Source organism: Temnothorax nylanderi, unplaced genomic scaffold (genome assembly GCF_030848795.1).
Source record: "Temnothorax nylanderi isolate EJ_2023f unplaced genomic scaffold, tnyl_v1.0 TNYL_tig0022_pilon, whole genome shotgun sequence".
NCBI classification, from domain to species: Eukaryota; Metazoa; Arthropoda; class Insecta; order Hymenoptera; family Formicidae; genus Temnothorax; species Temnothorax nylanderi.
Genome location: NW_027249084.1, coordinates 964,908 through 990,124, shown reverse-complemented (window position 1 = coordinate 990,124; position 25,217 = coordinate 964,908). Strand labels below are relative to the sequence as shown.

The following is a 25,217-nucleotide window of genomic DNA, read 5'->3' as shown; positions in this document are numbered from 1 at the left end:
TCGTTCGAAACGAGCGAGCGATAAACGTATGGGCAGCTGCAAATTACGCATATTTTGTCAACACAGAGCCGCTTCGTATCATGAGACTTTTTTATTTTTTTTTGTATAAATATAATATTAAAAAATTCGCTCACGTATTGTACAATGGAACGATACGATATATATACACAAGTCGTCCATAAAATTGTATATGTTATGTAAAGATATGTACATGCGTTAACGGCGGTATCTATATCTCTTGAAGTGAAACCACAGCTGGAAAATGTTGTTGTGAAACTGACACCTAAATCCACGCTTGTACGAGTACTCCCATTCTCGATTGACAATTTTGAACGCGATGTCCTCGTAAGGCGGACCCGCGTGAAATCGCAGGAGAGCGAAATCTTTGTTGTCGGCGCAGGGTGTCTGAAAATCAAAGACGGAATCGAGAATTATTTATCGAGATTAAAAGATTGAAATCTCATTACCATAATTTGCAACTCAGAGAGCAATGTATATCTTACAAGGAAATATTCCGGCGTGGTATTCTTGTCGATGAGGTCCGGATAGAAGATGTTGAATTTGTAGCCCTGCACGATCTTCGGCGGCGGATTGTCCATGTCGTAATGCGTCTGATTGTACTTGTTCCACTCGAAGCCGGTGTGCACGCGGTTGAAGTAGCGCGGTTTACGCGGCCGATATTTGTCGGACCACAGATAGATCTGCGCCTCCAACGACGACTCGACGCTGAACTGCGCCTCGTCCGAGCCCATGCCCTTGCGCGCCTCCCGGTGCATAGCCTGCTCCTCACTCGTCAGCACATTCTGAATCTTCCTGCCGGTGCTGAGGACCTGCTGCCTCGCGTACTCCAATCGCTGACTGTCCTCCTCCTCCTGCGTGATGAACGTGCCCGGTTCGAGTTGCGAGTTAGACATATAAGTGGGCGAGTAGCCGCCCGTTTCGTACTCGCGGAAGGATTCGGACAATAGATCGTTGGCGGCGTTTGTCTCCTCTCGATCATCGCTGAAACGTATGGCACGATTACGTATTTTCTTATTACTACCAACAAAGATGAGATAGACTCAAATTTCGATATATAAAAAAACAGATAAATTCGAATCGATACACGGGAGAGAATACTCACTCGGAATGATTATTTTCGTCCTTCTGGACAGCTGTGCTGGATGAAGGTTCACCTTGCTTTACAGTTGACTCGTTTTCCTGTGTCTGTGAGCCTTCGGCCTCGTTTTCCGCTCTAGCCACTCCTTGCTCGGCGATCAGAACTTCCAACTTTTTACGCAAGTTTTCTTGATGCCGATCTCTGAGCCGCGCCCTCGCCATATGGGCTGCATATTTAAAACTTATTGTTAATATGAATCGGATGTATCATTATTTACAGTTTTCGAATACATTATTTATCGTATCTTACCTTTTAACTGAGACAAGAGGCTTTCCCAATATCCGATATCGACGCCTTCTGGCTTCCCTGTAATTTTCCTCTGAATTTGCAATTGCAAGGCTTCCAACTGCGTCGCGGTTTTACCCTTAAAAATGGCCGTGACATCCTTGGCGACAGATTCATGAATCCCTTCTCTTCTGCCAACAGCTAAAAAAAAGATGATGCGAGTGAGGCGAGCAAACAAGAACAATAAAAATAGGGGAGAGAAAAAAAAGAATCGTTTCTCTTACCAACTTCGTATTCCGTTCGTTCCAACTTCCTGAGTTTGTGTAATTCGTCTTCCACGATTACCGTTATATCGTTCCAGTAATCTAAATTCTTGCCTCTCTCGAGTTCCTTGTAAACCTTTATGTCCTCTATAAGGTCCTCCAAGTCCTTCACGTGCAGACCTCGCAGGTACGTGTACGGCTCGTGCATCTCCACCGCGTCGACCTCTTCCTCCGCGCTGATGTACTTGGCGAGAAGATCGATAGGTTTCGCACGGCCGTCCTGGATCCTGATGCGGGATCTCAGTCTGGCTTGCTCGAGGTGAAACTGATCCTCCTGCCGAGCCCATTGCTCCAACTGGGCGGCCTCCTTGCCTCGCTGCAACATGGTCATCTCCTCCTCCCTCTGCTGCCGCTCCAGCTCTCTTTCTTGCCTCCTCTTCTTCACCTTCTCCAATTCCCTCTTGTTCTCCTCCTGCTTGTGCCTGTTACGAATCTCCAGTGCCTCTCTGCCCACGCCGAGCAGGCCCTCCTTTCCCAGCTTCTTTGACCATACAAAGCTAGACAGGATGTTGCCATCTCCGAACGGATTATCTGTATTCGTGTAGTGCAAGTAGTCGTTGTCCCAGCCCATTCTCTCCTTACGCTTGCGTTCCTTGGCTTCTTTCTTTTTCAGGCGGCGCAAGCGCTTTTCCTCCGGGGTCTCCGTCGCCTTCATCAATTCCTTCTGACGTTTACGCTCCTCCGTCTGCTTCTGCCGTTGCTTCTGCAGTTTCTCCAGCAATTTCGTGGAGTCCGAGGACGAGTCTGTGGACGAACCGTTGCTGGACCTGCTCGAGTCCGACGAGGTCGAGGACGACGACGATGAGGATGACTCCCTAAGTAAAAATAATATACTGAACTCGGAGATATAACTTTGAAAGATCCCAGATAACATAATATAGTCTGACTATTCTATTTAATATCAAATGTACTATTTTGAGGATATTCTTACAGAATGTTATCTGTGAATCTAAAAGAATATTTTGTAAATCTGCTTAGAACAGTGTACTTCGAGTTGTACTTAGAATGATCTTATTTTGAAGTTCTATGTGGATTCATTGATCATAGGTTTTTTTCAACTTTATTAGAATATTCAAATATTTACTGAAGACTATTTACAAAGTAAAGATAGAGATAAAGTAATGGTAGGTAAAATATATAAAAGAGGGACAGAAATTTAATTATATGGAATTAGGGTTTGAGTTTTATGGTAGGTCATGGAATAGTAAGGATTATATTAAAAAATTATGTAGGAAAATAGGACTGCAACTAGGAGAATATGATTAAGAGATAAGATTTACATGAATGATTTTAGAATGAGGGATGTTATTTTGTAGACAAAGCATGATGTCATTTATTCTATGTGGTTGAAGAACACAATTAAGAAGAAATATTGAAAATATACGGAATGACGATTAGGATAATGTTAACGATAGCGCGCTGTGAGTATGGAGGCTATAGGCCTGTTCTTTTTAGTTGAACTTCTTGCATAGTCAATCTTATCTCTATTTCTCTCCAATGTGAAAAGAGGGAAGACGAACCGTGCAAGAAGTTCAGCTAAAAAGACAGGTCTTATGAATGTGTCGAGGTAAATTGTAAACCAAGTCCACTCAGCTTTGTAGCTGAAATTAAATAAAATCTATCTATCACTAAAGGATATTAGTAGCATGCTTATAAGAATAGGTTTGTGCTATCTGGGATGATTTGTAGAATTTACAGAAGAGACCCACCTCTTTCGGCTCTTATGCTTGGAAGACTTGCGCGACTCGCGACGCGAGCGGGAGTCGTCCCTCGACTTCTTGCGCCCCTCGCTGGACCTCGCCGAGCGTTCGCGCCTGGATTTCGAGCCGCCCGACCGGTGCTCCGCGCGATCACGGATCCTCTCGCGCGTCCCTCGCGACGTTCGGTCCTCGCCCCTGCGATCATCATCGCGCACCTTCCTCGATCTGTATTTACTGTGGTCGCGCGAATGCTTCTCCATCGCGTCCAGGCAGCGAAAAAGAAAGACAGATAAATAAATAAATCGTCAACCCTGCGGCACCTAACCTCACTTTCTCCGAAGAACCGGATGAACGTCTCAGACGCGCGCCATCTTGCCGCGGTCGGCGCAGCTGATCCCGGACGACGCGAGTCAACGTCGGGGAGACCGAGAAAAGGGGCAGGAAAACCGCCGGCGGGATTTCGCCTCGTCGATCCGTCCACTTCGCGCGATTTTAACCTCGTCGCGCGAAAAATCGGCGATGACGCGGGGCCCGGGGGGGTGTGGGCGGCCCCTCCCCGGGTTGGCTCTGGCCCCCTCTTGACTCGCGCAGTCCCCGCGGCCTCCACTCCGCACGCTCGGCCGGCACATCCGTTGGAACTTTCAAATTAGACAGCGTACGCACGCACGCGATCGAGGGTGGCCTTCTCGGAGAGTGCCCGCCGTGCCCGTCTGGCGAAGAGACCCAGCGCGTCTCCAAAATCGGTCATTGTTCTCAGCTCAGAAACGCCACCACGGAGTCGAAGGACGCGATGCCGCACATCTACTACTCCGACAAGTACTACGACGATAAGTACGAGTACAGGTAGGCGATCGTCCCCGGCGTGTGAGAGTGCCCCGGGGCCCCCCTGGCACGGGACGCGAGGGCCCGCGCGATACGTAATGGCGTCCCCTCTCCCCGTGAAAATTCCCACGTTGAACGTCTATCCGGGCGTTTTACCCACCGTCGAGCATTTCTGCGCCCTTGATCCGGACCCTTTTTTCCCCTCTCCTCGTTTCTTTTCGTCTCTTCCGTTCGTCTCGCCGGGGCTTCGAAATGGCCGATCGAAGGTTCCCGAAACCAGACCGTCGTTTTATTTCGGATTGCGAATCTCCATTTGGTCAGAGGGCCTCGGTAACGCGCGGTATTTCGCTTTTCCTGGCGAGGAAGCACTCGCGACGGCTTCGACGGCCGCGACGAATACTCTCCTGTCGGAAGGACGCGTGAGGAAAAAAGGATAAATAATAATACTGCCGAGAAATGATTTTCAATGCGCGTTCTCTTCAAGCTAAAAGGATGAGAGAAAAAGTCGACGACGATTCATCGCGATTATAGAATTGCACAATGTTAATTAGAAGCTGCTATTTCCATGCCTGACTGTGTTAATTTTTAAAATCTATACGTGTAAAATTGAACGAGAAGTCGAGCTCGGTTAAATTTCTATTCTTTTTCTTAATCAACTGTTATTAAACCGTTATTAAAGGGATTGTACGTTCAGATGGAGATTTTGCATGTTTATGAATTTCCTTAAAAAGCTTTTCACTTTTTCTCAACTAATGTACGCATAAGATCTTGAAAAATTCGCAAGTCAAGCTTATTGCACGTATTTCTAATTTTTTTCTCACGTATTTATTAATTTGGTTTTCTGTTTTTTTTTTATTCTTATTTTATTGTCTTCTCTAAACTTTGCCCAGGCATGTCGTTTTGCCGAAAGAAATGGTGAAACTGGTGCCGAGGACTCATCTGCTGTCCGAGCAGGAATGGAGAGCTATCGGAGTCCAGCAAAGTCAAGGATGGGTGCACTACATGATTCACGATCCCGGTAAGTACCACAGGACGTCCTAGTACTTCGCGTTGTAAGTACTCGTTGCGGAGATCTTTAATCGAATGTGAATCACATTTCAGAACCACACATTCTGCTGTTCAAGAGGAAAATAACGACGCCTCTGGAGCTGAGAGGGGAAGAGAATTGAATGCAGCCAAGTTATGTCGTCTTGTAAATAACAATTCAGATCATGTTCATATTTATGGTGGAACATATTTACGATCACTCACTTAACCGCGTCTCTCTTTCTCTCTCGGTCTCGCTAGCAAGACCGATACGGTGCGCCTGCGTACAAATTTACTTTCTAAAAGTCTGATTGAAAGAATGGAGAAGTCGCTAGCCAATCGTATAAAAATTTTCGACGAAATTCCACAGAATAGTATGTCCATGGTCGTTTTTATTTCTAATTACTTCGCATTGCCATTCGTAAAAAAAATGTCAAGCAAGTATGCTGTATATATGTCTATAGAGTATATGTTAGTTCTTAATCTCAGTTTAGCTTCTCTACTTCTTTTCTCCTCTTTGCATTGGAAAACTCGAGAGTAAGAGATACGTCGCGATATATATTAGCTCCGAAACAAAATGAAATATTCTAGTTGCTTCCAAAGACTGGTGATTCCGAAGCGAAGTAATTCATAAGAACATGTGATTACAGTGCCTTCTCGTAGGAACTAAAATCTTTCAATTAAATTTTAAGGGCGCCTAGGATAATCGTTTTCCTCTTAAGTTTGACATTTAACGCGAAAATTTTTGAAATTTATACGAGGGAAGTGTAAACGCGTATTTTAAGTTCTACGTAATTCGTTCGTTTCGATTTTTTAGCACCTTGACTTTGGCACGGGAAGTCTTGCATTTATTTTTTTTTCTGCCGCGATTTTTATGTTCTCCCCCCGTTTCGAGTGAACCTATGTGCCGCATACGATTTATGTATCTTAAAAGCTATATAATATTGGCTACATTAATTTCATACTCGAAATACATCAGGTCTTTCCCACGTTCGCGTTAGCTTTAGCATCCGGGCGATTTTGGTTTACTTTTTTTGTAAGAAAAGAAAAAGGAAAAAATGTATTACCAATATTGTGTTAAATAAATGTTTGCATTTATGAGCCATGTTAAGAGTTTCTTTATATCGCTGTACGTCAGTGTAGAGAAACGGGCTTTTATTTCATAAAAATGTACATCTAAATGCATATATTAAATTTTAACGAGTACGCAATTGAATATAATTTACACGTAACTGTACTCGCGAAATTCTCGACGAGTGACAATTACTTTCTACGCGTTAGAAAAATTTAACGCCTTGATTATCATCGAATGAGATAATCTCTGCCTTTCTGCCAGCTTCCAGCGTTCTCAGTGATCTGATCAACACTTCCGTATCCAGACCGTGGAATTCTAAAATAGATCGAGATACGACAATTATTTAACGACCATCCATATGACTGACACGAATGACAGACAAATGATTTAACTAAATTATTCGATGTACCTTGCTCAGTCGTGTCCTCCCCCTGCGTCAGTTCAAAAAACGTGCACACAGAGCCAATGAAGCCATTCTCCTGTGCATAATTATATATTATATCACCCCATTCTTCTAAAGTATGCCAATAAACCAACCATCTCTGTTTGGTCTTATCTAGCGGAGACGCATTGCCCGATTTTCCTAATTCTTCCAGTATCATCAGCACACCTTCGGACGGCAATCTTCCTGTTATCACATCGTTAAGGAGCTCTCAACAGCAGACAGATAAACTATTCTAATTAATACACCATTATATATTAGGAAACTACGATAATAAGCTATTATAATAAAGAGGAAACTTTAATAAATTGCAACAAGGAAGTGAATCGCTGAGAGCACTGACGAACAGCAGGACATGAGCATTAAATATGGATGTACGACAAAATTAGCAGAATAATTGTCATTTCGTGCAATGAGTGGGAAGGATACTGTTTATGCTGGCGTTATTAAACAGAGGATTCGTGTGCACCTCGCGCACATCCACGACCGCCTGCTTCGTGATGCGGTAGTACTCGAGCACCAAACTTTTCCAGGCCGCTATCTGCTTAGCTCTCGTATCCGCGTGAGGCTGAAGCCTGCAAAGTGTAAAGCGTAGTCGTTAGACAAAATCTCGAATACTTCTCGAATCGCCAGATCTGTAAATACGCTCTTGCCTGTAACCTACGTTCCTAACCTACGAGCTTTTGTCGAAACGTATTTTTTTGCAAAGATACAGTTATTGAATTTTGTTAATCCTGGCACATATATATGCTATTATTAGTAATCTTAATAATATCATTGGAATATATGCTCCTCGAAATGATACTCACGTAAAGAATGGAGGGAAGCTGTACTGCCAGGGCCACTCGATCTCTGCCATTGTTTTGGTCGTGGGGCTCGTGGGACTGTCACAGGCACAGGCAGCCAGGCAGCTGTCACGCGTCTCAGAAATATCGATGGAGAAATAATTGCAACATTATAGATTCTTCATATATATTTTATTACAAACAATTAACGAAAAGTCGTGCCTTCATTACAAATGATCAACAAAAACTCTCTTGCATTCATTAAACAAAATTAAAAGCAACAGTCATTGCATTAACATTTTAAGTTAAACAAAAATCCATTACGCTCGACTGATATAATCGACTCTATAAATAAAAAAAAGACCCTAAGAATTTTGGGATTACAAATATAAGCAGACATTCCGGAATATCGGATCTCATTTAAAAAAAAATTATCCATTACGCTCGACTGATGTAACACAATCGACTATATAAATAAATAAAAAATAGACCCTATGATTTTTGGGATTATAAATATAAGCAGACATTCCGGAGTATCGGATCACAGTCTTTCTCTGAGTTTGTTTCGTGAAGACACATCGCGATTCGCGGTTGTAGTTCATAGTTTTCTCTGCGTCCCATCCGTTGCATTTTTAAACGTTAAATTCCACTTAACTTAGTGTACTGTTTCATTTAGCACGCGACACGTTTTCTTCGGCATCAAACAGCCTTTAATTTGTATCGGTCGCTTAAATTACGCTTAAACTATATCAGTTACAAACAAAGACTTCTGTAAATAACTATATACCGATTCCTATAAAGTACATACTCCGGCGCGACGTTTCTAAACGGACATAAACTAGCGAATGGATTCTCTCCACTATACAGAAAGTTTACCTTTCTACCAAGAATTGTGTTTATTTTGTCTAACTCATTCTTAAAGTTCTGTAAACAACAAGTTAAGATGAACGGACAGTTTTGTTTCGCTATCAACTTAATGGACGGCGCCCACGTTTCCTCACCGAACCAAAAGTTATGAACCTGAATACCCAGGTCAAATCCAACAACCAAGTCCGGTTTTACGAATGACGGGCTGCGTGCATAGTTCTCGTATAACCCATCGTACAAATCATACGTCAAATGGTTGTTTTCCGGCAATATACGGTTATTGCAAACGTATTCCGGATTGATTTTAAGTCGTAATTCCGGCCCGATTATTATAGTCGTCACTGGCATCCCTATTAAACCCGGCAAAAGTTCCCACCCCATCAAGCTGAATTCTTCCGTCGAGAAATGGTGTAAGGCACCTAGAACATGAACGACTATAGCTTTGCTTTTTGGGACATGGTTCAATAATCGTATAGCATGAAACAACGTCAAGGGACATGTCAGATGTAGCGAGTGTTGGCCTATGAAGATATTGCGCGACATCTCCGAGTCAGTCGGAATATTCCAATAAGCGTTTATAAAGTTTTTCATGTTCTGAAATTTACCCTCGTCGGTAACGTATCGCAAGTAACGAGGGATATCTGGAGGACCGGTCTCTCCTCTTATAGCTAATAAATCTAAACGAAAACGTAGTTCCAGGGGAGCGCAGATGTTCTTGTGCTCAGTGCCGTTTACGTGATTTTTACAAAAGCTGGCAACACACTTCTGACAATCCTTCAACGACTGAGCGTCACGTTCACGGCAAACCAGGCACTCCCTTGGAAAAATAAACATTGCTGTCTCATACAAATTCAGGGAACGTCCCAGCTTGTTCGTTATTAGCAACATAAAGTTAAGCTCCTTTATATGATTCTCCAAAGTTACACCCGTAGATGGTACAGTTATAATGGGATTATCCATACTGTAGTCTCGCAGCACGTCCTGTATAGCTTTGCACAAAGGTTTATGAAGCTTCCAGTGCTGCTTCTGATGTTCCTGACCACAATAGGAGATCATTCTGCAGCCACCGCATCTCTTCAATTGGACGCCGTCGCCAAACCGTTTGCAAACGTGACACATTGTCGCGTAGAAGCACATATTATATGCGTTATATGCGTTAGGAATTCTTCCCTTTTTTACTTCTGCCGCACTTGCCCACATAGTCTCGTTATATCGAAGTCTCCTTCAGTACAAAAGACAAATATGTACAGTGATTAGAATGTCGTGATTTCACAAGTTGCACCTGCAGGAAATGAGTCAAGTAAAATATATCACAAAATTGGAGGAATAATTATCATTCGATGCGACAAATAGAAAGGATACTGTTTATGCTGGCGTTATCAAATAGAGGATTCGTGTGCACTCGTGCACATTCACGATCGACTGCTTCGTGATGCGATAGTACTCGAGCACCAAGCTTTTCCAGACAGCTATCTGCTTAGCACTGGTATCCGCGTGAGGCTGAAGCCTGCAAACAAATAAAGCGTAGATGTTAAATAAAATCTAGAGGGTTTTTTCGAATCGGCAGATCTGTAAATACGCTGTTGCCTGTAACCTAATAATTCCTAATAATCGGCGACGTGCAGGCTTCCGTCGAAACGCATTTTACATAGAATTATTTACTGAATTTTGTTAATCGTAGCACATATATATGCTACTATTAGTAATGTTAATAATCTTATCGGAACAGACGCTCCTCGAAATAATACTCACGTAAAGAACGGCGGGAAACTTTACTGCTACGGCCACTCGATTTCTGCCATTGTTTCGATCGTCAACTGTCGCAGGCATCTGTTTACACGTGTGATGTGAGAGATGTCATGAATATCGACGGAGAAGAAATAACTGCCATTTCGAAAATACTTGACATATATTTTATTACAAAGATATAAATTTTATTATAAAAATGATCGAAAAGTCTGGTCTTCCATTGTCATTACAAACGGAACTAAACATATTTATTAAACGTTAAGTTCAGTTAATTCGTGTGTGTCATTTTGCACGGGACACGTTTTCTTCGGCATAAAACAGCATTTAGTTTGTATCGGTCGCTTAAATTACGCATATAAGTTACGAACAAAGATTCCGATAGATAGCTACATATTGATTCTCATAATACACGCGCTCCGGCCCGAGGACTCTATGCGGTCTGAAACTAGCGAATGGATTCTTTCCTCTATAGATATAATCTACCTGTCTATCTAGAATTGTGTTTATTCTGTCGGTTTCCTTCTCGATGTCCTAAAGCGTGACAGACGTTAAGACGAACGGACAATTTTGTTCCGCTATCAACTTAATGGACGGCGCCCACGTTTCCTCACTGGACGCAAGTTTATATTTCTGAATACTCAAGTTAAATCATACAATCAAGTCCGATTTTACGAATGACGGACTGCGTACATAGTTTTCGTATAATACATCGTGATATTTAAACGTCAAACATTTTTTCTCCCGTGACATGCAGTTGTTGCAAAGGTGTGACGAATCGAAGAATTTATATTTTAATTCCGGCCCTATCATTACAATTACCTACCACTGATATCTCGGTCCATATTAAACGCGGCAAAACTTTCCATCCCTTCAAGGTTTCTTCTTCGACGTAATTCGCACCTGCAACATGAACGACTAAATCTTTGTTGCTTTTTGGGACATAGTTTAATAATCGCATAGCAGAAAACAGCGTCAAGGGACGTGTCAGGTATTCTGAGTGTTTGGCTGCCAAGACATTGTACGACAGCCCCGAGTGAGTCTGAATATTCCCAAAAGCCTTTATAAAGACTTTCATGTTCTGAAATGTCGTGTATGAAACGTGTTGCAAGTAAGGCTGCGTTCCGATATTCACTGCAAGTACTGAAAATCTATAGTTTATACCTATCTTTATAACGTAACGTACGTAAAGAATGGAGGGAAGCTGTAATGCCAGGGCCACTCGATTTCTGCCATTGTTTTGGTCGTGGACACTCGTGGGGCTCGTGGGACTATCACAGGCAGTTGTCACACGTGTGATGTCAGACGTCTCAGAAATATCGATGGAGAAATAATTGCAACATTTAGTTTAGTATATATACATTCTCCATATATATTTTATTACAAACAATTAACGAAAAGTCGTGTCTTTATTACAAATGATTAACAAAAAGTCTTGCATTCATTAAACAAAATTAAAAGAAACGGTTATTGCATTAATATTTTAAACTAAACAAAAATTCATTACGCTCGACTGATATGATCGACTCTATAAATAAAAAAAAACCCTAAGATTTTTGGGATTACAAATATAAGCAGACATTCTCGAATATCGGATCTCATTTAAAGAAAAATTATCCATATTACACTCGACTGATATGTAACGCAATCGACTATATAAATGAAAACAAATAGACCCTAGATTTTTGGAATTATAAACATAAGCAGACATTCCGGAGTATCGAATCTCTCTTTTGGAATTTGTTTCGTGAAGACACGTCGCGGATTCGCAGTTGTAGTTCAATAGTTTTCTCTGAATCCCTTCCGTTACATTCTTAAACGTTAAATTCCATTTAACTAGTGTACTCCTTCATCTCACATGCGATACGTTTTCTTCGGCATCAAACACAGCCTTTAATTTGTATCGGTCGCTTAAATTACGCTTAAATTACATCAGTTACAAAGACTCCTGTAAATAACTATATACTGATTACGATAAAGTACATACTCCGGCGCGACGTTTCTAGACGGACATAAACTAGCGAACGGATTCTCTCCACTATACAGATAGTTTACCTTTCTACCTAGAATTGTGTTTATTTTGTCTAACTCCTTCTTAAAGTTCTGTAACGTGAAACAACAAGTTAAGATGAACGGACAGTTTTGTTTCGCTATCAGCTTAATGGACGGCGCCCACGTTTCATTACAGGACCCAAGTTCATGCTGCTAAATACCCAGGTCAAATCCAACAACCAAGTCCGGTTTTACGAATGACGGGCTGCGTGCATAGTTCTCGTATAACCCATCGTAAAAATCAAACGTCAAATATTTGTTCTGCGGCAACATACGGTTATTGCAAACGTATTTCGGATTGATGTTAAGTCGTAATTGCGGTCCGATTATTATAGTCGTCACTGGCATCGCGGTCCCTATTAAACGCGGCAAAACTTCCCACCCCATCAAGCTGCATTCTTCCGTCGAGTAATACGCACCTACAACATGAATGACTATAGCTTTGCTTTTTGGGACATAGTTCAATAATCGCATAGCATGAAACAACGTCAAGGGATATGTCAGATGTAGCGAGTGTTGGCCTATCAAGATATTGCGCGACATCTCCGAGTCAGTCGGAATATTCCCAAAAGCCTTTATAAAGTCTTTCATGTTCTGAAATTTACCCTTGTCGGTAACGTGTTGCAAGTAACAACGCATATCTGGAGGACCGCCTCTTATAGCTAATAAATCTGAACAAAAACGTAGTTCCAGGGGAGCGCAGATGTTCTTGTGCTCAGTGCCGTTTACATGATTTTCACAAAAGCTGGCAACACACTTCTGACAATCCTCCAACGACTGAGCGTTCCGTTCATAGCAAACCAGGCACTCCCTTGTAAAATTGAACATTTGCGACTCTTCGATGTTCAATTGACGTCCCAGCTTGTTCTTTATTAGAAACATAAAGTTAAGCTTCTTTATATGGTTCATCAAAGTTACACCCCATGATAGAGTTATAATGGGATTATCCATACTGTAGTCTCGCAGCACGTCCTGTATAGCTTTGCACAAAGGTTTATGAAGCTTCCAGTGCTGCTTCTGATGTTCCTGACCACAATAGGAGATCATCCTGCAGCCACAGCATCTCTTTAAAAGGACACTGTCACCAAATCCTTTGCACACATGACACATGGTCGCGTAGAAGCACATATTATAAGTGTTATATGCGTTAGGAATTTTTCCCTCATTTACTTCTGCTACACTTGCCCACATAGTCCTGTTATATCGAAGTCTCCTTCAGTGCAAAAGACAAATATGTACAGTGATTAGAATGTCGTGATTTCACAGGTTGCACCTGCAGGAGATGAGTCAAGTAAAACATATCACAAAATTGGAGGAATAATTATCATTCGATGCGACAAATAGAAAGGATACTGTTTATGCTGGCGTTATCAAACAGGGGATTCGTGTGCACTCGTGCATATTCACGATCGACTGCTTCGTGATAGTACTCGAGCACCAAGCTTTTCCAGACAGCTATCTGCTTAGCTCTCGTATCTCGTATCTGTGTGAGATTGAAGCCTGCAACAAATAAAGCGTAGTCGTTAGATAAAATCTAGAGTGTTCTTTCGAATCGCCAGATCTGTAAATACGCTCTTGCCTGTAACCTACATTCCTAATAATCGGCGACATGCAGTCTTCCGTCGAAACGCATTTTATATAGAAATATTTATTGAATTTTGTTAATCGTAGCACATATATATGCTATTATTAGTAATGTTAATAATCTCACTGGAACAGATGCTCCTCGAAATAATACTGATACGTAAAGAACGGCGGGAAACTTCGTTGCTACGGCCGTCGGCTACTCGATCCCTGCCATTGTTTTGGTCGTGGACACTCGTGAACAATCACAGGCAACTGTCACACGTGTGATGTCAGATGTCTCAGAAATATCGATGGAGAAGTAATTGCAACATTTAGTAGATTCTTCATATATATTTTATTACAAACATTTAACGAAAAGTCGTGTCTTCATTACGAATGATTAACAAAAAGTCTTGTATTCATTAAACAAAATTAAAAAAGAAACGGTATCATTGCATTAACATTTTAAGTTAAACAAAAATCCATTACGCTCGACTGTGTGTGATATAATCGACTCTAATATAAATAAAAAAAAGACCCTAAGATTTTTGGGATTACAAATAATATAAGCATACATTCCGAAATATCGGATCTCATTAAAAAGAATTATCCATTACGCTCGACTGATATGTAACACAATCGACTATATAAATAAATAAAAAAATTGACCCTATGATTTTTGGGATTATAAATATAAGCAGACATTCCGGAGTATCGAATCACAGTCTTTTTGAGTTTTGTTTCGTGAAGACACATCGCGATTCGCGGTTGTTGTTCATAGTTTTCTCTGCGTCCCATCCGTTGCATTTTTAAACGTTAAATTCCATTTAACTAGTGTACTCTTTCATTTCGCACGCGACACGTTTTCTCCAGCATCAAACACAGCCTTTAATTTGTATCAGTCGCTTAAATTACACGCTTAAATTACATTAGTTACAAACAAAGACTCCTGTAAATAACTATATACTGATACATGTAAAGTACATACCCCGGCGCGACGTTTCTAAACGGACATAAACTAGCGAATGGATTCTCTCCACTATACAGATAGTTTACCTTTCTACCTAGGATTGTGTTTATTCTGTCTAAATCCTTCTTAAAGCTCTGTAACGTAAAACGACAAGTTAAGATGAACGGACAGTTTTGTTTCGCTATCAGTTTAATGGACGGCGCCCACGTTTCCTTACTGGACCCAAGTTCATGCACCTGAATACCCAGGTCAAATCCTACAACCAAGTCCGGTTTTACGAATGACGGGCTGCGTACATACTTCTCGTATAACATATCGTAAAAATCAAATTTCAAATTTTTGTTCTCCAACAACATACGGATACTGCAAACGTATTCCGGATTGGTTTTTTGTAATTTCGGCCCGATCATTATAATCGTCACTGGCATCGCAGTCCCTATTAAACGCGGAAAAATTTTCCACCCCATCAAGCTGAATTCTTCCAAGTAACACGCACCTACAAAATGAATGACTATAGCTTTGCTTTTTGGGACATAGTTCAATAATCGCATAGCATGAAACAACGTTAAGGGAAGTGTCAGATGTATCGAATGTTGGCCTATCAAGATATTGCGCGACATCTCCGAGTCAGTCGGAATATTACAATATGCGTTTATAAAGTCTTTCATGTTCTGAAATTTTCCCTTATCGGTAACGTGTCGCAAATAACAACGCATATCTGGAGGACTGATCTCTCCCCTTATAGCTAATAAATCTGAACGAAAACGTAGTTCCAGGGGAGCGCAGATGTTCTTGTGCTCAGTGCCGTTTACATGATTTTCACAAAAGCTGGCAACACACTTCTGACAATCCTTCAACGACTGAGCGTTCCGTTCGTGGCAAACCAGGCACTCCCTTGGAAAATTGAACATTTGTATCTCATCTGCATTCAGGCGACGTCCCAGCTTGTTCGATAATAACAACATAAAGTAATTCTTCTTTCTTTCATTCTCCGGAGTTACACCCGAAGATGATACAGTTATAATGGGATTATCCATACTGTAGTCTCGCAACACGTCCTGTATAGCTTTGCACAAAGGTTTATGAAGCTTCCAGTGATGCTTCTGATGTTCCTGACCACAATAGGAGATCATCCTACAGCCACTGCACTTCTTTAAAAGGACACCGTCACCAAATTTTTTGCACACGTGACACATGGTCGCATAGAAGCACAGGTTATATGTGATAGGAATTTTTTCCACTTCTAATCCCATGACTTCTGCAAGTCTTGCCCACATGGTCTCGTTATATCGAAGTCTCCTTCAGTGCAAAAGATAAATATGTAATGTTTAGAATGTTGTGATTTCACAGGTTGCAAGCTGTAGGACATGAGCGTTAAGTAAAACATATCACAAAATTGGAGGAATAATTATCATTCGATGCGACAAATAGAAAGGATACTGTTTTTGCTGGCGTTATCAAATAGAGGATTCGTTTGCACTCGCGCACATTCACGATTGCCTGCTTCGTGATGCGATAGTACTCGAGCACCAAGCTTTTCCAGACAGCTATCTGCTTAGCTCTAGTATCCGCGTGAGATTGGCTCCTACAACAAATAAAGCGTAGTCGTTAGATACAATCTAGAGTGTTTTTTCGAATCGCCAGAACTGTAAATACGCTTGCCTGTAACCTACGTTCCTAATAATCGGCGACATGCAGGCTTCCGTCGAAACGCATTTTATATAGAAATATTTATTGAATTTTGTTAATCGTAGCACATATATATGCTATTATTAGTAATGTTAATAATCTCATTGGAACAGACGCTCCTCGAAACAATACTCACGTAAAGAACGGTGGGAAACTTCACTCAACTTCACTGCTACGGCTGTCGGCCACTTGATCTCTGCCATTGGTTTGATCGTCAATTGTCGCAGGTATTGGTGAATGTGAATCTGTCACGTGTAGCACACGGCGCGACGTGTAATGTCAGAGATTTCAGAAATATCGATGGAGAAGAAACAATTGCAATATCGAAAATACTTGATATATATTTTATTACAAAGATATAAATTTTATTTAAAAAATTATCGAAAAGTCTGGTCTTCATTACAAACGGAACTAAAAGTAACAGCCATTGTAACAATATTTTACGTTACCGCATCCACTCCTGTTATATATTTATAATCCACTTATGCTCGACTGACATAATATAAGATAATCGATTCTACAAATAGGTAATGGCTTCTTGGATTGTAAATATATAAAGCAGATATTTCGGAGTGTCAAATCTCATTAGTCTTTTGCAGTTTGTTTCGTGAAGACACGTCGCGATTCGCAGATCTATGTACATATAATTTTCTCTGCGTTTCTTCCGTTACATTTATTAAACGTTAAGTTCAGTTAATTCGTGTGTATCATATGTCGCATGGAACGTTTTCTTCGACATAAAACACAGCATTTAGTTTGTATCGGTCGCTTAAATTACGCATATAAGTTACGAACAAAGATTCCGGTAGATATACTTAGCTACATATTCATTCTCATCATACACGCGCTCCGTGACATTTCTTCTCCCGTGACATACAGTTATAGCAAACGTATGACGTATCGAATTTATATTTTAATTCCGGTTCTATCATTACAATTACCACTGATATCTCGATCCCTATTAAACGCGGCAAAACTTCCTATCCCTTCAAGGTTTCTTCTTCGACGTAATTCGCACCTGCAACATGAACGACTAAATCTTTGTTGCTTTTCGGGACATAGTTTAATAATCGCATAGCATAAAACAGCGTCAAGGAACGTGTCAGATATTCTGAGTGTTTGGCTGCCAAGACATTGTACGACATCTCCGAGTGAGTCTGAATATTCCCAAAAGCCTTTATAAAGTTTTTCATGTTCTGAAATGTACTCGTGTATGAAACGTGTTGCAAGTAAGAATGCAAGTGCGGAGGACTGCTTTTCTCTCTTATAGATAATAAATTTGAACGAAGACACAGTTCCAGGGGAGCGCAGATGTCCCTGTGCTCAATGCCGTCTTTATGATTTTTACACAAGTTGGCAACACACTTCTGACAATCCTCCAACGACTGATCGTTCCGTTCGTGGCAAACCAGGCACTCCCTTGGAAAATAGAACATTTGCGTCTCATTCAACTTTAGACGTCCCAGCCTTAACGATACCAAATCCATGAAGTTTTGCTTTTTGTCGTCCTTTGAAATTACCCCGCAATCATCCACGTTGTAGTCTCGCAGCGCGTTCCGTATAGCTTTGCACAAAGGTTTGTGCTGCTTCCAATGCTGCTTCTGATGTTCCTGTGACCACAATAGAAGATCATCTTGCAGCTACTGCATCTCTTCAATTGGACGCCGTCGCCAAACCATTCGCAAACGTGATACATAGTCGCGTAGAAGAACTTGTTAGAGAGTCGTTATTAATTTGATTTCTCGCTTCTGATTCCATGACTTCTGCCTATACACAGTCTCGTGTTATATCAAAGCCTCCTTAATTCAGTGTAGAAGATAAATACACATAGTGTTTGGAATGTGATTTCCCAAGTCGCATGCGTAAATCTGCAAATTAATTCCCACGCTTTTAACTCTCTTTCCAATAGTGCGACTTGAAATGTTCTGAAGATATTGAAATCTACTGCTCACGTCGCGTATGCTTTAGGTTTTTAGTATTGTCATTTAGATTGCCGAATGCTTCACGAAATATAATTTGTTGCGACAATTTGTAATTTGTAAAGCTATTATCTATAAACATTGCAAATGAGATTGATTGAAAAAATTTATACTTAACCCACTACCCTATTGTTTTTAATTGATACTACTTATGATGTAATCACATTTTAAAATTATATATGTACAATTATTATAAGAATGACTATAGTTATTCTCGAAATACTCGAAACGATACTCACGTAAAGAATGGAGGGAAGCTGTACTGCCAGGGCCACTCGATCTCTGCCACTGTTTTGGTCGTGGACACTCGTGGGGTTGTGGGACTATCACAGGCAGTTGTCACACGTGTGATGTCAGACGTCTCAGAAATATCGATGGAGAAATAATTGCAACATTTAGTAGATTCTCCATATCTATTTTATTACAAACAATTAACGAAAAGTCGTGTCTTCATTTCAAATGATTAACAAAAAGTCTTGTATTCATTAAACAAAATTAAAAGAAACGGTATCATTGCATTAACATTTTAAGTTAAACAAAAATCCATTACGCTCGACTGATATAGGCTGCGGTCCACTTGATGCTACAAATGCTTCGAAGCATTCCTCTTCTCCTTTCTTTTAATAAAGAAAGAAGGAGAAGAAGAACGCTTCAAAGCATTTGTAGCGTCAAGTGGACCGCAGCTATAATCGACTCTAATATAAATAAAAAAAAGACCCTAAGATTTTTGGGATTACAAATATAAGCATACATTCCGGAATATCGGATCTCATTAAAAAAAAAAAATTATTCATTACGCTCGACTGATATGTAACACAATCGACTATATAAATAAAAAAAATAGACCCTATGATTTTTGGGATTATAAATATAAGCAAACATTCCGGAGTATAATCGGATCAGTCTTTTGAGTTTGTTTTGTGAAGACACATCACGATTCGTGGTTGTAGTTCATAATTTTCTCTGCTTCCCATCCGTTGCATTTTTAAACGTTTAAATTACTTCACTTACAAACAAAGACTCCTGTAAATAACTATATACTGATTCATATAAAGTACATACTCCGGCGCGACGTTTCTAAACGGACTCAAACTAGCGAACGGATTCTCTCCACTATACAGATAGTTTACCTTTCTACCTAGGATTGTGTTTATTCTATCTAACTCCTTCTTAAAGTTATGTAATGTGAAACGACAAGTTAAGATGAACGGACAGTTTTGTTTCGCTATCAGCTTAATGGACGGCGCCCACGTTTCTTTACTGGACCCAAGTTCATGCTCCTGAATACCCAGGTCAAATCCAACAACCAAGTCCGGTTTCACGAATGACGGGCTGCGTACATAGTTCTCGTATAACACATCGTAAAAATCAAACGTCAAATATTTGTTCTCCGGCAACATTCGGTTATTGCAAACGTATTCCGGATTGATTTGAAGTTGTAATTCTGGCCCGATCATTATAATCGTCACTGGCATCGCGGTCCCTATTAAACGCGGCAAAACTTCCCACCCCATCAAGCAGAACTCTTCCGAGTAACACGCACCTACAACATGAATGACTATAGCTTTGCTTTTTGGGACATAGTTCAGTAATCGCATAGCATGAAACAACGTCAAGGGACGTGTCAGATGTAGCGAGTGTTGGCCTTTCAAAATATTGCGCGACATCTCAGAGTCAGACGAAATATTCCAATAAGCGTTTATAAAGTCTTTCATGTTCTGAAATTTACCCTTGTCGGTAACGTGTCGCAAGTAACAAAGCATATCTGGAGGACCGGTTTCTCCTCTTATAGCTGATAAATCTGAACGAAAACGAAGTTCCAGGGGAGCGCAGATGTTCTTGTGTTCAGTGCCGTTTACATGATTTTTACAAAAGCTGGAAACACACTTCCGACAATCCTCCAACGATTGAGCGTTCCGTTCATGGCAAACCAGACACTCTCTTGGAAAATTGAACATTTGCCCCTCTTCGAACTTCAATTGACGTCCCAGCTTGTTCGATATTAACAACATAAAATAATGCCTCTTTCTTTCGTTCTCCTGAGTTACACCCGAAGATGATACAGTTATAATGGGATTATCCATACTGTGGTCTCGCAACACGTCCTGTATAGCTTTGCACAAAGGTTTATGAAGCTTCCAGTGCTGCTTCTGATGTTCCTGACCACAATAGGAGATCATTCTGCAGCCACCGCACCTCTTTAAAAGGACACCGTCACCAAATCCTTTGCACACGTGACACATGGTCGCATAGAACCACATGTTATATGCGTTAGGAATTTTTTCCTCTACGTATTCTAATCCCATGGCTTCTGCGAGTCTTGCCCACATAGTCTCGTTATATCGAAGTCTCCTTCAGTGCAAAAGATATGTAATGTTTAGAATGTTGTGCTTTCACAGGTTGCACCTGTAGGACATGAGCGTTAAGTAAAACATATCACAGAATTGGATGAATAATTATCATTCGATGCGACAAACCGAAAGGATACTGTTTTTGCTGGCGTTATTAAATAGAGGATTCGTGTGCACTCGCGCACATTCACGATCGCCTGCTTCGTGATGCGATAGTACTCGAGCACCAAGCTTTTCCAGACAGCTATCTGCTTAACTCTGGTATCCGCGTGAGACTGAAGCCTGATACAAATAAAGCGTAATCGTTAGATGGAATATAGAGTGTTTTCGAATCGCCAGATCTGTAAATACGCTCTTGCCTGTAACCTACATTCCTAATAATCGGCGACATGCAGGCTTCCGTCGAAACGCATTTTATATAGAAATATTTATATAATTTTGTTCATCTTAGCACATATATATGCTACAATTAGTTATGTTAATAATTTCATCGGAACAGACGCTCCTCGAAATAATACTCACGTAAAGGACGGCGGGAAACTTCACTGCTACGGCCACTCGATTTCTGCCACTGTTTTGATCGTCAACTGTCGCAGGCATCTGTTTACAAGTGTGATGTGAGAGATGTCATAACTATCGATGGAGAAGAAATAACTACCATTTCGAAAATACTTGATATATATTTTATTACAAAGATAAAAATTTTATTATAAACAATTAACGAAAAGTTTTGTCTTCGATCATTACAAACATAATTTAAAGCAATATGTCATTAATATTTTACGTTACGGCATGCATTCACGGTGGTTATATATTTATAATCCATTATGATTGATTGGTATAACAACTATAACACAATCGAGCCTACAAGTAGATAATGGTCCCTAGGATTTTGGATTAGAAATATAACCGCAGACATCCCAGAGTGCCGAATCCGAGTCTTTCGGAGTTAGTTTCGTGAAAACACGTCGCGATTCGCAGTTGTAGTACAAAGTTTTCTCTGCATTCCTTCCGTTACACTTATTGACTTATTAAACGTTAAGATAAAAATTCGTATTCCATATTTAGCGCACGCTTCGTTTTCTTCGGCATCAAACACAGTCTTTAGTTTGTATATCAGTCGCTTAAAATTACGCATTACGAACAAAGACTACTGTAGATGACTACATACTGATTTTGACAATACACGCGCTCCGACCCGAGGGCTCTAAATGGTCTTACACTAGCGAATAGATTATGTCCACAATAGAGATATTTTACTTCTGTATCCAGGATTATATCTATTCGGTCTACCTCCCTCTCAAATACCTGTAGCCCGAAACACGTTAAGACAAATGGACAATTTTGTTTCGCTAGTACCTGTATGGACGGCTCTCACGTTTTCTTTTCGGACGAAAGTTCATATTACTGAATACTCAAGTCAAATCCTACAACCAAGTCCGGTTTTACGAATGACCAGCTGCGTGCATAGTTCTCGTATAACATATGATGAAACTCGAACGTTAAGCATTTTTTTCCCGTGACATACAGTTGTTGCAAAGGTGTGACGAATCGAAGAATTTATATTTTAATTTCGGCCCTATCATTACAATTACCACTGACGTCTCATCTAATTCATTACAAATAATTAACGAAAAGTCTTGTATTCATTAAACAAAATTAAAAGAAACGGTCATTGCATTAATATTTTAAGTTAAACAAAAATCCATTACGCTCGACTGATATAATCGACTCCATAAATAAAAAAAAAGACCCTAAAATTTTTGGGATTACAAATATAAGTATACAATCCGGAATATCGGATCTCCTTAAAACAAATTATCCATTACGCTCGACTGATATGTAACACAATCGACTATATAAATAAAAAAATAGACCCTATGATTTTTGGGATTATAAATATAAGCAGACATTCCGGAGTATCGGATCAAAGTCTTTTTCAGTTTGTTTCGTGAAGACACATCGCGACCCGCGGTTGTAGTTCATAGTTTTCTTTCTGCGTCCTATCCGTTATATTTTTAAACGTTAAATTCTATTTAACTAGTGTACTCTTTCATTTCGCACATAACACGTTTTCTTTGTTATCAAAGACAACCTTTAGTTTTTATCGGTCGGTTAAATCTTAAATTACTTACGCTTAAATTATATTAGTTACAAAAACTCCTATAAATAACTATACACTGATTCATATAAAGTACAAACTCCGGCGCGATGTTTCTAAACGGACTTAAACCAGCGAATGGATTCTCTCCACTATACAGATAGTTTACCTTCCTACCTAGGATTGTGTTTATTCTGTCTGATTCCTTTTTAATGTATTGTAAAGAGAAACGACAAGTTAAGACGAACGGACAGTTTTGTTTCGCTATCAACTTAATGGACGGCGCCCACGTTTCCTCTTTAGACCCAAGTTCATACTTGTGAATATACAGGTCAAATCCTACAACCAAGTCCGGTTTTACGAATGACGGGCTGCGTGCATAGTTCTCGTACAACATATCGTAAAAATCAAACGTCAAATTTTCGTTCTCCGACAACAAACAATTACTGCAAACGTATTCCGATAAACGATGGATTTTAAGTAATTCTGGACCAATCATTATAATCGTCACTGACATCACGGTCCCTATTAAACGCGGTAAAACATCCCACCGTATCAAGCCGAATTCTTCGACGCAATTCGCACCTACAACATGAATGACTATAGCTTTGCTTTTTGGGACATAGTTCAATAATCGCATAGCATGAAACAACGTCAAGGGACGTGTCAGATACATCGAGTGTTGGCCTATCAAAATATTGCGCAACATCTCCGAGTCAGACGGAATATTCCAATAAGCGTTTATAAAGTCTTTCATGTTCTGAAATTTACCCTTGTCAGTAACGTGTCGCAAGTAACAACATATATCTGGAAAATCGGTTTCTCCTCGTATAAATAATAAATCTGAACGAAAATGTAGTTCCAGGGGAGCGCAGATGTTCTTGTGCTCAATGCCGTTTACGTGATTTTGACAAAAGCTGGCAACACACTTCTGACAATCTTTCAACGACTGAGCGTTCCGTTCGTGGCAAACCAGGCACTCCCTTGGAAAATCGAATATTTGCGACTCTTCTAACGTCAATTGACGTCCCAGCTTGTTCGATATTAGCAACATAAAGTTAACCTTCTTCTCCAAAGTTACACCCGAAGATGATGCAGTTATAATAGGATTATCCATGCTGTAGTCTCGCAACACGTCCTGTATAGCTCTGCACAAAGGTTTATGAAGCTTCCAGTGCTGCTTCTGATGTTCCTGACCACAATAGGAGATCATTCTGCAGCCACCGCACCTCTTTAAAAGGACACCGTCCCCAAATCCTTTGCACACGTGACACACAGTCGCATAGAAGCACAGGTTATATGTGTTATAAATTTTTCCCACTTCTAATTCTAATCCCACGGCTTCTGCCAGTCTTGCCCACATCGTCTCGTTATATCGAAGTCTCCTTCAGTGCAAAAGACAAATATGTACAGCGATTAGAATGTCGTGATTTCACAGGTTGTACCTGCAGGACATGAGTCAAGTAAAACATATCCCAAAATTGGAGGAATAATTATCATTCGATGCGGCAAATAGAAAGGATACTGTTTATGCTGGCGTTATCAAATAGAGGATTCGTGTGCACTCGCGCACGTTCACGATCGCCTGCTTCGTGATGCGATAGTACTCGAGCACCAAGCTTTTCCAGACAGCTATCTGCTCAGCTCTGGTATCCGCGTGAGGCTGAAGCCTGCAACGAATAAAGCGTAGTCGTTAGATAAAATATCGAGTGTTATTCGAATCGCCAGACCAAAAAAAAAAACGCTTTTGCCAGTAACCTACGTTCCTAATTTGCGACATGCACTTGCAGGCTTCCGTCCAAATGCATTTTATACAGAAATATCTATTGAATTTGGTTAATCCTGGCACATGCACATGCTGCTATTAGTAATGTTAATAATCTCACTGGAATAGACGCTCCTCGAAACGATACTCACCTAAAGAACGGCGGGAAACTTAAGCTAATACTCCATAGACGCGTTGAGCTGCGGCAACGCCGTGATCGCCGTGCGGCAAAGTGCGTGGACCAATCAGAAGGCTGCCGCAAGTCGTCTGCGTTGATCTGCGGCAAAATCAAAATTTGTTGATTTTGCCGCAGATTGACGCAGGGCCAGTTTCACCAACGTCGATTAACTGTAACCTTCGATTAAACTCACTCTTCATCTCTTTCTAACTGTCCCCCTAGAAAGAGACGAAGAGTGAGTTTAATCGAAGGTTACAGTTAATCGGAGATGGTGAAACCGGCCCGCAGGCGACTTGCGGTAGCCTTCTGATTGATCCACGCACTCTGCCGCACAGCGTTGCCGCAATCAACGCGTCTATGGAGTCTTTAACTTAGCTTTAACTGGTACGACCATTT

At 40.6% G+C, this 25,217-nt stretch overlaps 8 protein-coding genes across 9 annotated transcripts; 1 reads left to right on the top strand and 7 right to left on the bottom strand.

Moving 5' to 3' along the window:
• Positions 1 to 72: 72 nt before the first annotated feature.
• LOC139769403 (splicing factor Cactin-like) lies at positions 73 to 3,780 on the bottom strand. The gene is made up of 6 exons (XM_071700440.1): positions 3,417 to 3,780; positions 1,669 to 2,522; positions 1,409 to 1,585; positions 1,124 to 1,325; positions 504 to 1,002; positions 73 to 405 (listed from the first exon to the last, which is right to left on the bottom strand). The coding sequence occupies exons 1-6, from the start codon at positions 3,665 to 3,667 to the stop codon at positions 217 to 219; spliced, it is 2,172 nt and encodes a 723-aa protein (XP_071556541.1). The 5' UTR covers positions 3,668 to 3,780; the 3' UTR covers positions 73 to 216.
• A 180-nt stretch (positions 3,781 to 3,960) lies between these two features.
• Positions 3,961 to 6,360, top strand: Cks30a (Cyclin-dependent kinase subunit 30A). The gene is made up of 3 exons (XM_071700446.1): positions 3,961 to 4,250; positions 5,120 to 5,247; positions 5,331 to 6,360. The coding sequence occupies exons 1-3, from the start codon at positions 4,198 to 4,200 to the stop codon at positions 5,396 to 5,398; spliced, it is 249 nt and encodes an 82-aa protein (XP_071556547.1). The 5' UTR covers positions 3,961 to 4,197; the 3' UTR covers positions 5,399 to 6,360.
• Positions 6,361 to 6,389: 29 nt separating this feature from the next.
• Positions 6,390 to 7,778, bottom strand: Vps25 (vacuolar protein sorting 25). The gene is made up of 4 exons (XM_071700445.1): positions 7,582 to 7,778; positions 7,202 to 7,347; positions 6,740 to 6,958; positions 6,390 to 6,645 (listed from the first exon to the last, which is right to left on the bottom strand). The coding sequence occupies exons 1-4, from the start codon at positions 7,629 to 7,631 to the stop codon at positions 6,533 to 6,535; spliced, it is 528 nt and encodes a 175-aa protein (XP_071556546.1). The 5' UTR covers positions 7,632 to 7,778; the 3' UTR covers positions 6,390 to 6,532.
• LOC139769405 (uncharacterized) lies at positions 7,735 to 10,266 on the bottom strand. Its single transcript, XM_071700444.1, has 3 exons — positions 10,177 to 10,266; positions 9,787 to 9,931; positions 7,735 to 9,706 (listed from the first exon to the last, which is right to left on the bottom strand). The coding sequence occupies exon 3, from the start codon at positions 9,622 to 9,624 to the stop codon at positions 8,311 to 8,313; it is 1,314 nt and encodes a 437-aa protein (XP_071556545.1). The 5' UTR covers positions 9,625 to 9,706; positions 9,787 to 9,931; positions 10,177 to 10,266; the 3' UTR covers positions 7,735 to 8,310.
• Positions 10,267 to 12,243: 1,977 nt separating this feature from the next.
• Positions 12,244 to 14,083, bottom strand: LOC139769402 (uncharacterized). Its single transcript, XM_071700439.1, has 3 exons — positions 13,934 to 14,083; positions 13,576 to 13,722; positions 12,244 to 13,495 (listed from the first exon to the last, which is right to left on the bottom strand). The coding sequence occupies exon 3, from the start codon at positions 13,411 to 13,413 to the stop codon at positions 12,376 to 12,378; it is 1,038 nt and encodes a 345-aa protein (XP_071556540.1). The 5' UTR covers positions 13,414 to 13,495; positions 13,576 to 13,722; positions 13,934 to 14,083; the 3' UTR covers positions 12,244 to 12,375.
• Positions 14,084 to 14,124: 41 nt separating this feature from the next.
• On the bottom strand, positions 14,125 to 16,691 carry LOC139769401 (uncharacterized). Its single transcript, XM_071700437.1, has 3 exons — positions 16,584 to 16,691; positions 16,199 to 16,343; positions 14,125 to 16,116 (listed from the first exon to the last, which is right to left on the bottom strand). Exon 3 carries the CDS (start codon positions 16,033 to 16,035, stop codon positions 14,722 to 14,724), a length of 1,314 nt encoding a protein of 437 aa, XP_071556538.1. The 5' UTR covers positions 16,036 to 16,116; positions 16,199 to 16,343; positions 16,584 to 16,691; the 3' UTR covers positions 14,125 to 14,721.
• Positions 16,692 to 16,770: 79 nt separating this feature from the next.
• LOC139769400 (putative protein MSS51 homolog, mitochondrial) lies at positions 16,771 to 21,371 on the bottom strand. Of its 2 annotated transcripts, XR_011717551.1 has the most exons (4): positions 21,300 to 21,371; positions 20,915 to 21,059; positions 18,666 to 20,832; positions 16,771 to 18,315 (listed from the first exon to the last, which is right to left on the bottom strand). XR_011717551.1 is itself a non-coding variant. In XM_071700436.1 (3 exons), exon 3 carries the CDS (start codon positions 20,754 to 20,756, stop codon positions 19,434 to 19,436), a length of 1,323 nt encoding a protein of 440 aa, XP_071556537.1. In that variant the 5' UTR covers positions 20,757 to 20,832; positions 20,915 to 21,059; positions 21,300 to 21,371; the 3' UTR covers positions 16,771 to 19,433. The 2 variants fall into 2 exon arrangements, 1 of the variants encoding a protein (XP_071556537.1); XM_071700436.1 differs by having other exon boundaries at positions 16,771 to 20,832.
• A 75-nt stretch (positions 21,372 to 21,446) lies between these two features.
• On the bottom strand, positions 21,447 to 24,784 carry LOC139769399 (uncharacterized). The gene is made up of 3 exons (XM_071700435.1): positions 24,641 to 24,784; positions 24,404 to 24,548; positions 21,447 to 24,323 (listed from the first exon to the last, which is right to left on the bottom strand). The coding sequence occupies exon 3, from the start codon at positions 24,239 to 24,241 to the stop codon at positions 22,925 to 22,927; it is 1,317 nt and encodes a 438-aa protein (XP_071556536.1). The 5' UTR covers positions 24,242 to 24,323; positions 24,404 to 24,548; positions 24,641 to 24,784; the 3' UTR covers positions 21,447 to 22,924.
• Positions 24,785 to 25,217: the final 433 nt, after the last annotated feature.

Excerpts from the sequence above, each read along its gene's own strand:
- LOC139769403 (XM_071700440.1), bottom strand. The coding sequence starts at position 3,667 with ATGGAGAAGCATTCGCGCGACCACAGTAAATACAGATCGAGGAAGGTG. Across the intron at positions 2,523-3,416 it reads AAGCATAAGAGCCGAAAGAG|GGAGTCATCCTCATCGTCGT; the intron begins GTGGGTCTCTTC and ends ATTTTTACTTAG. Across the intron at positions 1,003-1,123 it reads GACGAAAATAATCATTCCGA|CGATGATCGAGAGGAGACAA; the intron begins GTGAGTATTCTC and ends CATACGTTTCAG.
- Cks30a (XM_071700446.1), top strand. The coding sequence starts at position 4,198 with ATGCCGCACATCTACTACTCCGACAAGTACTACGACGATAAGTACGAG. Across the intron at positions 4,251-5,119 it reads GACGATAAGTACGAGTACAG|GCATGTCGTTTTGCCGAAAG; the intron begins GTAGGCGATCGT and ends AACTTTGCCCAG. Across the intron at positions 5,248-5,330 it reads CTACATGATTCACGATCCCG|AACCACACATTCTGCTGTTC; the intron begins GTAAGTACCACA and ends ATCACATTTCAG.
- Vps25 (XM_071700445.1), bottom strand. The coding sequence starts at position 7,631 with ATGGCAGAGATCGAGTGGCCCTGGCAGTACAGCTTCCCTCCATTCTTT. Across the intron at positions 7,348-7,581 it reads AGCTTCCCTCCATTCTTTAC|GCTTCAGCCTCACGCGGATA; the intron begins GTGAGTATCATT and ends TACACTTTGCAG. Across the intron at positions 6,646-6,739 it reads GGAGGACACGACTGAGCAAG|AATTCCACGGTCTGGATACG; the intron begins GTACATCGAATA and ends GATCTATTTTAG.
- LOC139769405 (XM_071700444.1), bottom strand. The coding sequence starts at position 9,624 with ATGTGGGCAAGTGCGGCAGAAGTAAAAAAGGGAAGAATTCCTAACGCA.
- LOC139769402 (XM_071700439.1), bottom strand. The coding sequence starts at position 13,413 with ATGTGGGCAAGTGTAGCAGAAGTAAATGAGGGAAAAATTCCTAACGCA.
- LOC139769401 (XM_071700437.1), bottom strand. The coding sequence starts at position 16,035 with ATGTGGGCAAGACTTGCAGAAGTCATGGGATTAGAAGTGGAAAAAATT.
- LOC139769400 (XM_071700436.1), bottom strand. The coding sequence starts at position 20,756 with ATGTGGGCAAGACTCGCAGAAGCCATGGGATTAGAATACGTAGAGGAA.
- LOC139769399 (XM_071700435.1), bottom strand. The coding sequence starts at position 24,241 with ATGTGGGCAAGACTGGCAGAAGCCGTGGGATTAGAATTAGAAGTGGGA.